The 12,838-nt window shown below is 43.4% G+C and overlaps 1 protein-coding gene across 1 annotated transcript in view; it reads left to right on the top strand.

Moving 5' to 3' along the window:
- The first annotated feature begins 7,389 nt into the window (after nt 1–7,389).
- Nucleotides 7,390–12,838, top strand: part of LOC131571560 (PH and SEC7 domain-containing protein 3-like) — a 46,861-nt gene continuing 41,412 nt past the window's right edge. Inside the window, exon 1 of the mRNA XM_058824320.1 lies at nt 7,390–7,685. Within this exon, the coding sequence (XP_058680303.1) occupies nt 7,527–7,685 (159 nt within the window). The 5' untranslated portion in view covers nt 7,390–7,526. The remainder of the gene's footprint in view (nt 7,686–12,838) is intronic.

The raw sequence follows: 12,838 nt of genomic DNA, 5'->3' as shown, positions 1-12,838 counted from the left end.
GATGGCCCCAGGAGGACCTCATTGACTGCTGTAACACCCTGTAGCAGTGGGCAGAGGAGAGAGAGGACCAGATGCCTTTGCTTCATGGAATAAGACTAGAAGATAAGGAGATAAAGAGATAAGGACCAGATGCCTTTGCTTCACAGAATAAGAAACAAGATGTAGCTCCTGATCTCTTCCCCAAAATAAAGTTTTTTCTCTTCAAAATACTTCTGATGGAAATAGTATTTTTGGGCCATTTCTTATCTGTATGAATTAGAAGTTCCCATTACAGAGGGCCCCTTTCAGCTGCTAGGAGACAACAGAGTCTAATCTGGCAGTATAAAAGTCAGGTAATGCAGGATTAAATTGCTAATCCTTGTCTTAAACAGTTGTTTATGAAGCATACTTTCACTCTCAGAGGAGCCACAGATCCATAGGGAACTGTAGGTGACTGTAGGGAACATCTGGCTTGTCTTCACTCTTCTCTATCCTTGCAGAGAGCCTTTCTGCCATGATAACCTTTGTTTCCTTCAACTTGGAGTTTTTTCAGTGTTGTCATTTGTCCTATTCAAGAGCAATAGCCATTTAAAGCATGCCTATGCAGAACTGAAAATTGGACCAGGTTATGATGGTGTGTGTATTGCTTTGTGTCCCTTGAATTACAGAGGTTTCTGACACGTTCCTGCCCTATTGAAATGCAAATATACTTTCTTTTTGCATTTCAGGAGGTTACCTCAGTGCATATAAAAAGAAAAATTATAATCTATATATTTTTTCTCAAGTCAAACCCAGATATTGAGTTGAAGAAAGCCTTATAATATCAAAAGCCTAACACCAGCTGTCTCTGAGCAGGGAAAGCAGATCTTTAAACAAGGCTTAAAACATAAAATGTTTTGAAGATGATCCAAGAATTAGGATTGCTCTGCATAGTCTAGGGGTGGAATGAGGGATTGCTTATCTTACTAGGAAGCAGACTGGATTTCAGGATGGATCTGTTCTGCTTTGACAATCTGCATTTCTCTGCATTATTTTTTGCTCCTTCAACCTTTCACCTCTTTACTTTCCAATTGTTATTCAAAAGATCTCACGTAGCCTGCCAGGCTTTTGTGTCAGCAAGGAGTGAAACCCAAGCAGAGTCAGCTAAGAATTTCCATTGCTACTGGCTGCAATTATGTGGCTCAATACCAGCCTCATAATGAACATATAGGGGGTTAATTTTCATCTGTGGAGGCAACCTGTCTGTGGTGTCTTGTCCAGGTTGATGAGACAAGGGAATTATTTGATGTCTGACTTCTCCAGCCTCTTAGATAGCCAAGGCCATCAGCTTGTCTCCTACTGTAACTGAAATGCATAGCAGGTCCCAAGGATGAATGTCATCTGTCAAGTGTGGAGGATACAGACTGGTAGTCTCCAGGAATGATGCATTCTGCCACTTTAAAAGAGGAATTCTGGGCTCTTTTCAGACTGGGAATTCTCTAATACAATGTCACACATACATTTTGGTCCCTATGACTTATTACTCCCACCTACATGTAGGTAGAAAACAAATTCTGAAAAACATTCTTTGATCTTCCACCCACTGATCTGCTTGAAATTTAAGTTCAGTGCTGCATCTCAAGGGAAGGAAGAGTACGAATATAATTTATACCATATTGGAAAAAAAAAAAAAGGAAGAAGAAGAGAGAACATTCCTTCCACCAGCTTTAGAATTACTGCTGTATAAATCTTCGGTATTCCTCCCTTCTGTTTGTCACCACACTTTTCAAGTAGCATTGGACTATTCTCTCTCTGACCCAGTTACACTGTTTTCTTTCAAATAAGAGTATTAGGCTGCTCCCTAAATTCAGATTTTTTTTTTCTCCTTTCCTGTGATGTTAAATGGAATATTTAGTTTCCTTCCAAAGTCATGCTTTCTTGGATGATTAAGTATTCACAGGATCCTTGTACAAATATGGGGCAAATCCAAGGCACCAGTTTTCTGTCCTGTTGACAGATGGGTTCTAGAAGGTGTCAAGAGAGGTAGGAAGGATTTAATCTGCTTTTGGGGCAAGGTAGCTGGACATGACTCCATAGGTAGATGGAATTGTGGAGAAAAGGTAAGTCAAAGGCTATGCCTATTTTTCCCCCTTCTACAGTGCAATGCCTACAGCCACAGGTGACACCAGCTTGTAACCTGTGAGGATCTTAGAGTGGCCTCAGTTTCCTTCCTCCCTGTCTCTCCTCCCATTTGTCCCTATTGTGCCCCCTTTCTTTCTTTTTGCCCCCATCCTTTTGCCTTCTTCCTCTTTCTCCCACTCCTCTCCCCTTCCTTGTCCTCTCCTTCCTTTTCCTCTTTCCCTTTGTTGCTATTTGAGTCAGAGAGAAGCTTGGGAGGGAGATTGTTTTTCCTTTTTTTTTTTTCTTTTTTTTTTTAATGCAGATCTCTAGGCTGAGGGGTTTATTTCAGTGGTCTTGATTCAGAGCATGCTCACTTGCAGGGACAGAGGCAGAGGTTGTTTGCCGCTGATCTGAGATAGACTTTACATCACTTCTTCAATCAATTTCCTGTGGGTTTCTGTCACAGCTATGGAGAATTTTAGGGTTTTGATGCTTTTATGGATTTTTTCGAAGTGCTGCTGTTTTCTGTAGCTCCATTTGTCAGCTTTAAATTAAGGAACTTGGTGGTCTGTGTTAGTCTGCATACTGTATGGCTCACTTAATTTCTGTGAGCTCTGTTGACAGTAGATGATAATTCCTAAAAGGAGTAATTCAAGAAGAGGAATTTTTCCCCCTTGCATACTATAGTGCTTTGCCAGGCAGTACAACAGCTAGTCTGCAAAACAGCTGTTTTCAGCTCCTGCTGTGAGGAGCATGAAGATGGCTGAAGACATCTCTTTACTTGCAGTGCTGATCAGGATAGCAGGGTGCATGATATCTTTGCATCCCTGTTATTATCCAATGGCTTATTTTCATTAAAGCTGTGATCTCCTATCATTCTCAGCAGGGCATTTACCATAGGAGTGGTTTCTTTTGGCACAAGATGCACTGTGGTTCCCAGAGACATAGTGATACCAGGATTAATTTGAGCTTCCAACGCTTGTTGTGGTTTTGTGATTCTGCTCACTTCTAGGTGCTTATTGATGTAAAAAGTCAGTTGTTAAGACTTGTGCTTTGACTGTGAGCTGCTGGCTGTAGATGCTCTTTTAGCCTTCTTCTCATGTAACTTCAACCAGAGATAGTTCAGTTGTCCTCATGCAGTCATACCTTGTTCTCCCATCATTCCAGCTGTTACCCTGCTAGCATTCCTGTTGACCTGGTTGCATGTGCATGTAGAAATTAAGTGGCTGCTCTAATATTTCTGCTGTTCGCAGGAGCCATTTAATCTTGATTGTAAGCTCCCCCTAGTCAGTAGACCTCAGAAATTGTTATCTTAATATTACAGGAATTTTACTGTTGATCAGTTTTAAGCTCTAGTTCTGTAGCCATTGTGTTAAGAGTAACTTATCTGTCAGAATTGACTTTGCCCTTCCTATTTTGGGGAGAAGGAAAAAAAACATGAAAGAAGGAAAGATGAAGGATGACGGAAAGATTTAATGTAGTTTATTTAACAAACAGCATTTAGTGGCAGCATTAAGTAGTTCTCCCTTTCTGTGCTACACAAATATGTTACTGGCTTTTGAGGCTATGTTTTAAGTAATTGATATGCATGTGTTTATGTATTTTGTCAGTCTGTGTTGTTTGTATTTGTAGTTGACATCAGGCTTAAATGATTCTAGAGGATTCTTTGTGACTTTGAGGACATTGGAATTCTTTAGATGCAGTAATGTGGTCTTTAGGTTTGTACTTCAAAAGCCAATATTGAATTTTACTTCGAATTCTGCATTTTTTCTTCTTGCGTTGTTGATTTGCTGAATGACATTAGGAAGACCAAGCAAGGACTGGGTACGTTTTGCCTCCCAGGGAAACTTGACTGGTGGGAGGAACAGATGGGAAGGAGCTTATTTCAGGGTAAGTTGGAACAGCTGCCCATTTCCTCTATGGGTGATGGGGTCTGACATAGTGCCATGTGACAAGACAAAAGCTTTTGTATGGTTTTAAAAGGATGAGGTGGAAGGAATAATAGAAACTCTGTTTTTCTGTTCCTGCATCTGTTTTGACCCAAAGTTTTAAGTTTTCCTGCTGGTTTATGGCTTGTTCCTTAGAGGAACTGATAGGGAAGATCTCTATAGGGTCACAGTCCTTTTGGTCACCCCAGTGGTGTTACTGCCTAAACATTGTGCCCCTTTCCGATAACCTCTTTGCTTGACCTCTGAACAAGAGGAAGGTTCTGAATTCTTGAAACACTTGGGGTGTCTGCTGGATGTGGTCAGCTCTGCTTTTTCTGATACTTCACAGCTATTTCAGCCCCTCTTTAAAAATGTCCTTTCTATCCCTCTATTTATGCTAACAAAACACTTTTCCCTCAGAAATTCCTGTTGCTCAGTTACAGACATAAATCAATCCTGTGTGCATAATAATTTGTAAAATGGCGGGTCTTCTCTAATGTCAAAGCATGGCCTTTCCCCAGAATAACTGTGAATATGTACACAGAATAATGACTCAGGAGTACAAGATTGTATTATCACTTGCAGATGAAAATCAGGGACGCTGATGAAATCTAAACTGAATCCCCAATCTGAAGATATTTAAGGCTTCAAATGTGTTCTCTCAGGAGGCTCTCTTTGGGAGAGTGTGAGCTGAGAAGTGTTTTCTCAGAAAACACTGAAGAAAGAAGAAGAAAGAAAATCCTTGGAGTTTTGGACTGCTGCAGAAACAGACTTGTTCCTTTCTGAAATAAGGTTCCTGTCCAACCTGAGGATCTGCTAACTTCAGCTCAGAGAATACTAGATGAACTGCTGCAATTAGGCAGCAGTGATGATGCTGTGGGCAACAGAAGAGAAATATTGTTTTGATTCAGTCTAGCTTGTGTTTAATAATAAAATTGCTCTGTGTAATTGACACTGGCCTAGGTCTGTGTGTGATATTTAGGCAGTATAATTATTTCAGATATGTTGAGAGCCTGGGGAGTTGGCCCTATAAATCTGAGAGCAAGAATAATCTGCCAGGCAGGGGGCTGCTAGGATAGAGAGTGATTTGTGGCCATTTACGTAGCACCTGTCAGGACCTGCTGCTTAGCTCATCTGGAGCGGTTTGACTGCAGTGCAAATTTCCTCTAAGAAGAGATTTTCTTTGAAAAGCTTTCGCACAAGCAGTGGGTAATTTCACATGGGTTAAGTAACATAAAACCTTTTTAGTGAAGTGGCAGAAGTAACTCAGAGCATGATTATTGCCAGGGAAAAAGGTTCCTTTCAGTTATCCTCTGTCAATGACAGGGGGCACATTTGGGATTTGATCTTAATGTGTGAGGTAGGGATGGGCTTGCTACATCTGACTGTGGTGGAAATGAAAATGTATTTTTCTTGTTGGCCAGAAGGGAAGATATCAGTCCCTCAAGCAGGATGGAGGCAGAATCTGTGAGCAATCAGAAGTTCCCTACTCCAGGGGCAGTTTTTATGTTGATACTTAGGTAAGCTGTTCGCTGTTCCACTGATTGTTGTCCTTCACCAGGGTCCACACCAGTTAGAGTCTGTGGGAAGGATATGCACCTTGTAGCATCATTGGGGACAACAGTAGCAAAGAGTTAATGCTATCAGAAATGGTGTTGCCTACTAGGGAGACAGCAGCATCTTTTATGAGCAAAAATGCACATAGGACCATCATGTGGCTGTCTAGCCATTTGCCCTGTAAGGATGTGAATTCCTGATTACAAGAGACTGAGAAGATATATCCAGGGGAAAAGTCCACTCAATTCATATGCATCTTATTTACCCCTGGGTCCTGTTGGGCATGTGGCATGGGGTAAGCAAACTCTCACTTTGCTTTCATGTGGCTTGGCAGACATGGAACAGGGTTCATATGTGAATAGAGACTGGAGGCTCTTCACCCAGCGTTTGGCTGCCTGAAGTATCTCAGCATGGGACATTCACCTCAGCATGCCAGACAGCACTCCCTCATTGCTGTCTGCATGCAGACTTGCTGCCTGTGTGAGTGGGATGAGAGCCCTCATATCCTCCCACAACCCAACATCACTGCTGCTGTCCTTGCCCTGCCTTTGATATGGTGGTATGGGGCAGGTTGCTGAACCTGATATTAGCCTTGCTGCAGAGTCTGCCAGCTCCTCATGCACCCTCTGCACAAACTGTTTGCCTTTTCTGGGTTTGTCATAATGTCCCCATTGTCCACTTTTCCCTTGCTGCTCACACAAGCTGCTTCACCTGTCCAGTGTGTCGGCAGCTGTCACGATCCTGTGCTGAGCAGAGTAGAGCAGAGCAATCTCTTCTCTCACACTGGAGTGCGTTGCCATGGCAATGCACAGTCTGCTGCACTCTGGGTCTCCAGGAGCCAGAAATGATGGTGCTTTTGCAACACTGAGGTAAACATCTCTCTTTTCCTGTATTTAGCACATCCACCCCTCAGTAAGAGTACCAGCTCCTTTTGGCGTTGGCCTCCCCTTGTCCCCTGCATGAAGGCAGGTAGCTCCAGGCACAGAGAGCATGCCTAGCCTCTGGAGCGAGGCTTGTGTGGGTTTGAGCGGTACCTCTGGCAGTGGTACTAGGCTGCATGGGTTTGCCATGAGGGGTGCCGCTCGGCAGCTGCATCATTGGTGGGATCAGCCACTGGAGCATGCAGTTTGCTCGTGTGGGGGTGTGGCTACAGCTCTCTTGGCTGCTGAGCGGGGAGATGAGTCCCTAGGTGCTTGTTCACAACTCTGCCACTGGTTTGCACTGATTACCTTGGGAAAAATCATCTCTTTTCCCCTAAGCCCCTCTAAGCCCTTCTTGCTCTCTCTTGCACTTTTGGAAGGCACCCCAAGGACTCAGGCTAGTGAGTGCAAATACTTAGAGTTGTGGAAATTTGCTGATTTGTCTCTCTGGGGCTTGCCAGTACTTTGTAATGGTGCTGTAGGTTTTCACTCATTTCTCCAGTGCTCTGGGAATCCATCAGTATTTCTCACATCCAGAAGCCTGTAGCTTCTGGCAGTTGATTGAAGACTCTTTTTGCAGTGTTCTTTGTTATTGCAGGCAGTAATGAGCATGGCAGGCTGTTGCAGGCAGGGAAGTGTGGCTGCGTGAACTGAAAATGAATATCTTGCTTGATCTGCTGGCATTTGTTCCAGCATCTTTCTCTCCACCTCTCTTCCTCTTGCTGTTGGTTCGTGTGTGAAGGGGGAGTTGATGCTGGAGAGGGGAGCAGAGCAGAGCAGGGGAGGAGTTTCTATCAGCGTCTTCCTTTTCTTTTTCTTTTTTTTTTCTCCCATCCAGTGACGTGAGCAATGCCTGGAACAATCAGGCTGGCTCCAAACACTGTGCCTGAAGATGCTGGAGAAAACAGCTTAGTGTGCTTTAAGCAAACACTGATTGCTTGAGCCTGGGCTCTCCAGCTGTAACCTTTTCCAGTTCCTCTGCAGGGGATTGGGAAGTTTCATTAGCTTTCTTCTTTCCCATCCCATCCACTCACTTTCGGAAATGATTGGAGTTAACAGTGTTCAGAGCACCAGCAAAGTCCGGGTGAGAGCCACAGGTTCGGTGAAATACTCCCGAGAAGAATCTCTCTGGCGGCAGTCCCATCGGTCAAAATCTATGAAAATCTCCAACTCTTCTGAGTTTTCTACTAAAGAAAGCAAGGTAAATGACTAAATATTAGTATTGTTTTGCTTGGTTAGGCGCGGGGTTGGTGTTGGGAAAAGGTTATGCTTTGCAGGAATTAAGAGCTCTGGATGATCTGCAGTGATCACAGAATTGCTGTCAGGTCATGAAAAAAAATCTCTGCATTTGAGGAGAGACCTGAAGGTGAAACAGCTCTGGTGTTATAATGATGAGATCTTAGTTGAACGCCCTGTCACGTAGCTTTGTACAGTAGTAAACAGGAAAAACTTGCTAGTGACAGTGCTGGTTGGAGCTCTACTCTTAGGAAATGTGCCAGAGTTGGCAGGTGATGTCCTTCAGATTATTTGTTAAATTGGAATTGTTTTCTATATAAAAATGATTTTTAGTCCTTACCTACAGCTCTGTGGTTTAGTAGGTATGGATGCTAGGTGAAAATATTTTCTCAGTTGCATGCATGACTAAATACTGCTGCCAAGTATTTATTAGGAAGGCATTGCTTGTGCATTTATAGGAATACATTAGAGTACTGTAATGGTTGGTAGCACAGGCTATTCCCAGCTGCTACAGTTACTGTATGCAGCATCTCCTCACCCAGCCCAGCCCAGTTATTCAGTTCCTAAGCAAACAACCCCCACACCATGCAACATCTCTTTTTTTTCCTCATCCCTCTCTCCCACATAATAATGGAGAGGCACCCAGGAACTCCTGGCAAGTGCTTTAAGAGCTGTCTCCCTCTCAAAGGTGCTCCATATCTGCAAGGGTTGGATGAATTTTATGCAGTGACAAAAATATGCCTCTAATTTCGTTATTATTGCCAGTTGATTCTGACCTTGGGATTAAAAGATACGACCTCTTGCAAAGGTGCGCATCAGCCAAGCATTTAACTATGTCTTGGGGTCCATGTGCATGCAAAGCAAGCACCATGCATGGATCTTCCTGTGGTGTCCCTTCCCTAAATCTCCTGTCTGTTCTGTGAGAAACCTCCTCTGCCAGTGGTGAAAAGACCCCAGCACTGCACAGTAGTTCCTGGCAAAACACTCTCTGCTAGCTTACGGGTTGTGTAGCATTTCAGAGCCTGAGCTGTGTAACTTAAATCACAGGGTACTGCAACCAGAAATAAATGTTAAGTATTTTTTTCAATTCAATTAAATAAGCCTCTGTTTTCAGGACCTTATAAATCATAACTAAGAAGTAGCGTATTGCTGAGTTAGGGTAGAGAAATAGCATAGCCATCATTTTCAGGCTGTTGCTGGTGCAGTATGTGCTTTTCCAACAAATGTCAAAGTAAAGGCTGCATCTTGCAGGTGCTCTGGGACCCTGGTCTCGTGATCACTTTCACCCTAAGCATGGGAGTAATTGCACGGTATTTGGTGGGAGGATTTATGCATGAAAACTCTCTTGCATATGGTAAAAACTCAAGTCTTTTGACACTGTGTCCACTGTGTGTGCATGGTGTAGCGTTCTCAGGGCAGGGACTTTCTCCCAGGGATGGTGTCTGACATGATTTGTTAACTACTGCAATAATGGAAGCTCTGTGTTCATTCCTCCATGGAATTCACTTTTCTTCCTTCTAAGTGCTGTAGGTTGTTATTTGAGAGATATTCACTTCTTTTCCTGCCTATCTCAATATGCTGGAAAGAACACTGCAGCTTTGTTTCAGTTTTTTGTACTGTTTCCTTATTTCAAACAAAGATTTTTGTATCTGTAGGGCATCTGAGATGCGTAAAAGCTGTGTTATGGAGGGCTGAGAAGATCCCTGTATTCTCTTCAGTGGTGCTTGCCTGGTTGATAAGATGACAAATGGCTCTGCAAGTGATTGGTGTTGTGATTTTGGGCAGTCCTTACCATCTCTCTGTTCCCCTTTCTGATCTTTGTCTGCCCATTTTTTTGCTGACGTTGCTGATTTAGAGAACCGATTTATAATTGAGCTTTGGCTCTTTGATACTGTTGTGTTGGTGGAAGAACCTGGAGGTTAATCTGTAGTGTGCAAAGGAGCTCTTTTTATTAGTGTAACTGTGCGTATATGTTTGTGCATCATTTCTCAGGAAATGTCTTCGGTTCTAGGCTAAGCTTTTCTGGACACCAATGCCATGTAGATCTCCTCAGTCTTAAGTAAGGTTTGGTTTGTGGACTTCATATTTCTGTGGGTGTGTCTCCCTCTTTGTGTCTGGACTGCCTTGTATTTTATCTGCTCCCTATATAAAGTGAGTACAATGCTCAAGACCTGTTTCTGTGACAGATGCAGCTGACTTTGGACAGGAGATAGATTTAAACCATTTGTGCCTCAGAAACATTCTCCTCTTTTACTTTTCACTTATATGACTCAGCCTGTTTTGGTAAGCTAGAGTGTATTATGTATCCTCATGCTTTAGTAGTATGAACAAAGTGCCAGCATGGTGCCTGCAGAAAAGGTCTCCCTGATGTCAGTGTCGGAGAAGCTAGGTAGCCCAAGTATCTTTTATCTCCTTGACACACATCAGGTCTTGCCTCTGTGTGGACAGGCTTCACTAGGGAGATGCATCTCAAGTGTGTGTTATAGGAGGTACCACAGCTTTAGGCCGGCAGAAGAACCTGTGAAATGGTGCTGTGAATTTTGTACCATTGTTCTGTGGAAGGCAGGCTCAAGTCCAGACTGCGTGCAATGAGAGTCTATGTATCTTAGGATCATCTGTGTGACCCAGCATGCTCAGTAGTCTCTTTTTCTGACAGACTTTTTTTCTGCAGCCAGGGACTGAATTGCTAAGTACTTGTGCCTGTCCTGACTGCAAATGCACAGGGCCAATAAAACAGTTTGCAATAGGCTGTGTAGGAATAGGCTGTGGAGGTGCTCCACTATCAAGAAGTACTTCTCTAGCCTTTTCTCTATTTTTCTGTAATAATTCAGTATGCTGCCTTTACAATAACACTGATGAAGCACTTCAGCAAGTACAGAAAAAAAATCTTTTCAAGCAAGCCATGTGTATTAATACAGAGGATGCATTTCTTCTGTGGCATTAATTTCCTGTGTCTCAGGAGCCACAGCTAACCATCCTTTTCTGTTTTATGATGGTATATCTGGCACAATCTTTCTTTCCTTTTTTTTTCTCCCCCTCCCCTCCTTCTCCATATACAAACCAGATTTTTAACAGAGGAGTTTCTCTTCGAAATGTTCTCCTCCAGTTGGTGACGCACTTGAAATTCCCTGGGTGAAATGATCTCCTTTCCTTCCTTCTAAAACATTCCTATCAACCCTATCTCCTCCTACACCAAAACAGCATTCATCAGTTCCATATGCTGCTGAACAGCTCTGTGCTGTTTTATGAATAATGTATGCTGGCTTGTTAGAAGAACGTTTGTTGTACAAACCAGTGGAATTTAAAATTGAGAGCAATATCAGCAGACGTGATGCCATGCACCAATGCACAGGCTTCTTGGGGTACTATTTTGGCACCCTTGCTGCATCCCCATCTGAAGGGGGGAAAATGCATGAGAAATAGAGGGTGTGTGGGCTTTGAATCTGGCAACGAGCTACAGGCACTCAGTGATCAGAATTCTTATCCTCCATTTGCCAGGTGTTACAGATCCGTGCATGAGGACAGGAGAAAATGTCAAGATCTGGGTTTTAAGGGAGGGTGGCAAATAGCAGGTGGTGGAGTAGTATAGATCTGTGTTCCAAGTGAGGGCCAGCCTTCAGATAGTGATCTAAACAGCAAGCGACGAGTGGTATATAGCAAGCAATATAGCCCCACATCCAGACTTGGCAGAAGGCAATGATACAGAGCTATGCCCTGGTCCAAAGGATGAGCACATTAACAGCTATTAGGACTCCATGTGGACATTGTGATGTCTAGTATCTGTTGCGTCTGTAACCTGTTTTATTTTTGTAGAGTTCTGCTGCTTTGGTTGTTTTTTTCTTCCTCCAGTAAAGCACATATGGCAGGAGCTGGAGCTGATGCCTGACTGCTCAGCTCCAAAGGGCAAAGCCGCTGGACAGGTGCTGAGTGACTGGGGGAGGTGCTGTGACTGCAAAGACTGAGCATGTCTTTGCCCTCAGGTGTTTATGGGGCTTCCTTGCTGCTTGAAGTCAACTATGCCATTATCAGCTGGAAGTGAAGAAGAAATGTATCCAGGCAGGGCTGCCTCTGGAAGTGGCAGCAGGGAAGTGTTACAAGGGCCTGCCTCAGAACACACCTGCATCCCTGTTCTGGGGACATCAAAAGCCAGCCAGGCTATCCTCTGCAATGATCAGATGATCATTCCTCCAACAATGACTCCAAAAATCAGGGAGGAGCTCGATGCAAGAAAAGACCGTGAGAGACGAGAACTAGAAAAGACGGTCTGGGTCATCCCTGGTGTCTGTATGAACTTAGTTTTAGTTTTGCCTATTTACTGGCTCACAGCAGGTGTTTCCAGCTCCTCTTCTGTGCATGGAGTAGGTGTAAAAAATGTGTAGTATATTTCTTTCCCTCTTCCTAGGCTTTTCTGCATGGGCTAGTGCAAACAGAAAGTTAGTAGCTTTCTTCTATGTTGCTTTTTGAGGGGAGGAATTGTACAGTGCTTTGGGATCTCTTCAAGCGTCTTGTACCCTGCTGGCCAGGTTTTGGGAGCCCCGTGTCTACTCGTAACTTAGATGATTTACCTCTCTCAGTATCTGCGTAATTTGCTGTGTCTTTGTCTGTGTACACACCTGGTTGTGCCTTTCTTTTGTGCACTGCTTCTGCATGCAGAGGCTGATTCACAGCATCACTGGCAGCTAGCAGGTGATAAGAGCAGCCTATTCAAATGGGTCCAGTGGTTCATGCATGTGACAGGATTTTGAGGAAGGTGAGGGTGGTGAATGACCTTTTTTCCTTTGGTAGCTTTGTAAAATAAACTGGAGTTTTCAGGAGCATTCTCTCCATAGTTTTGCTTTTCTTTCCAATTGGAATAAAAGTACCAATTTTAGTAGTAGTGAGAGCTTGTGGAAATCTGGGGTTTTTGTGGACCTACTTGCTTACAAAAGGGAAATGGGGGTGGAATTCAGCAGTTTTTTAGAGCTACAGCCTTCCACTTAAAAGGGAAAGTGTTTCTTGCCTAGTTTATGAACAAATACAAACAAATGTCACAAACACATAACGAATCTCATTTTTTTTACACTTCAGTCTTCTAAGGGTCAAATTGGAGCTGTAGGAAACAGCATTGCAGTTAAAACG

Source organism: Ammospiza caudacuta, chromosome Z, assembly GCF_027887145.1.
Source record: "Ammospiza caudacuta isolate bAmmCau1 chromosome Z, bAmmCau1.pri, whole genome shotgun sequence".
NCBI classification, from domain to species: domain Eukaryota; kingdom Metazoa; phylum Chordata; class Aves; order Passeriformes; family Passerellidae; genus Ammospiza; species Ammospiza caudacuta.
Note: the sequence above shows the minus strand (reverse complement) of the source record. Positions and strands in the feature narration are given on the sequence as shown.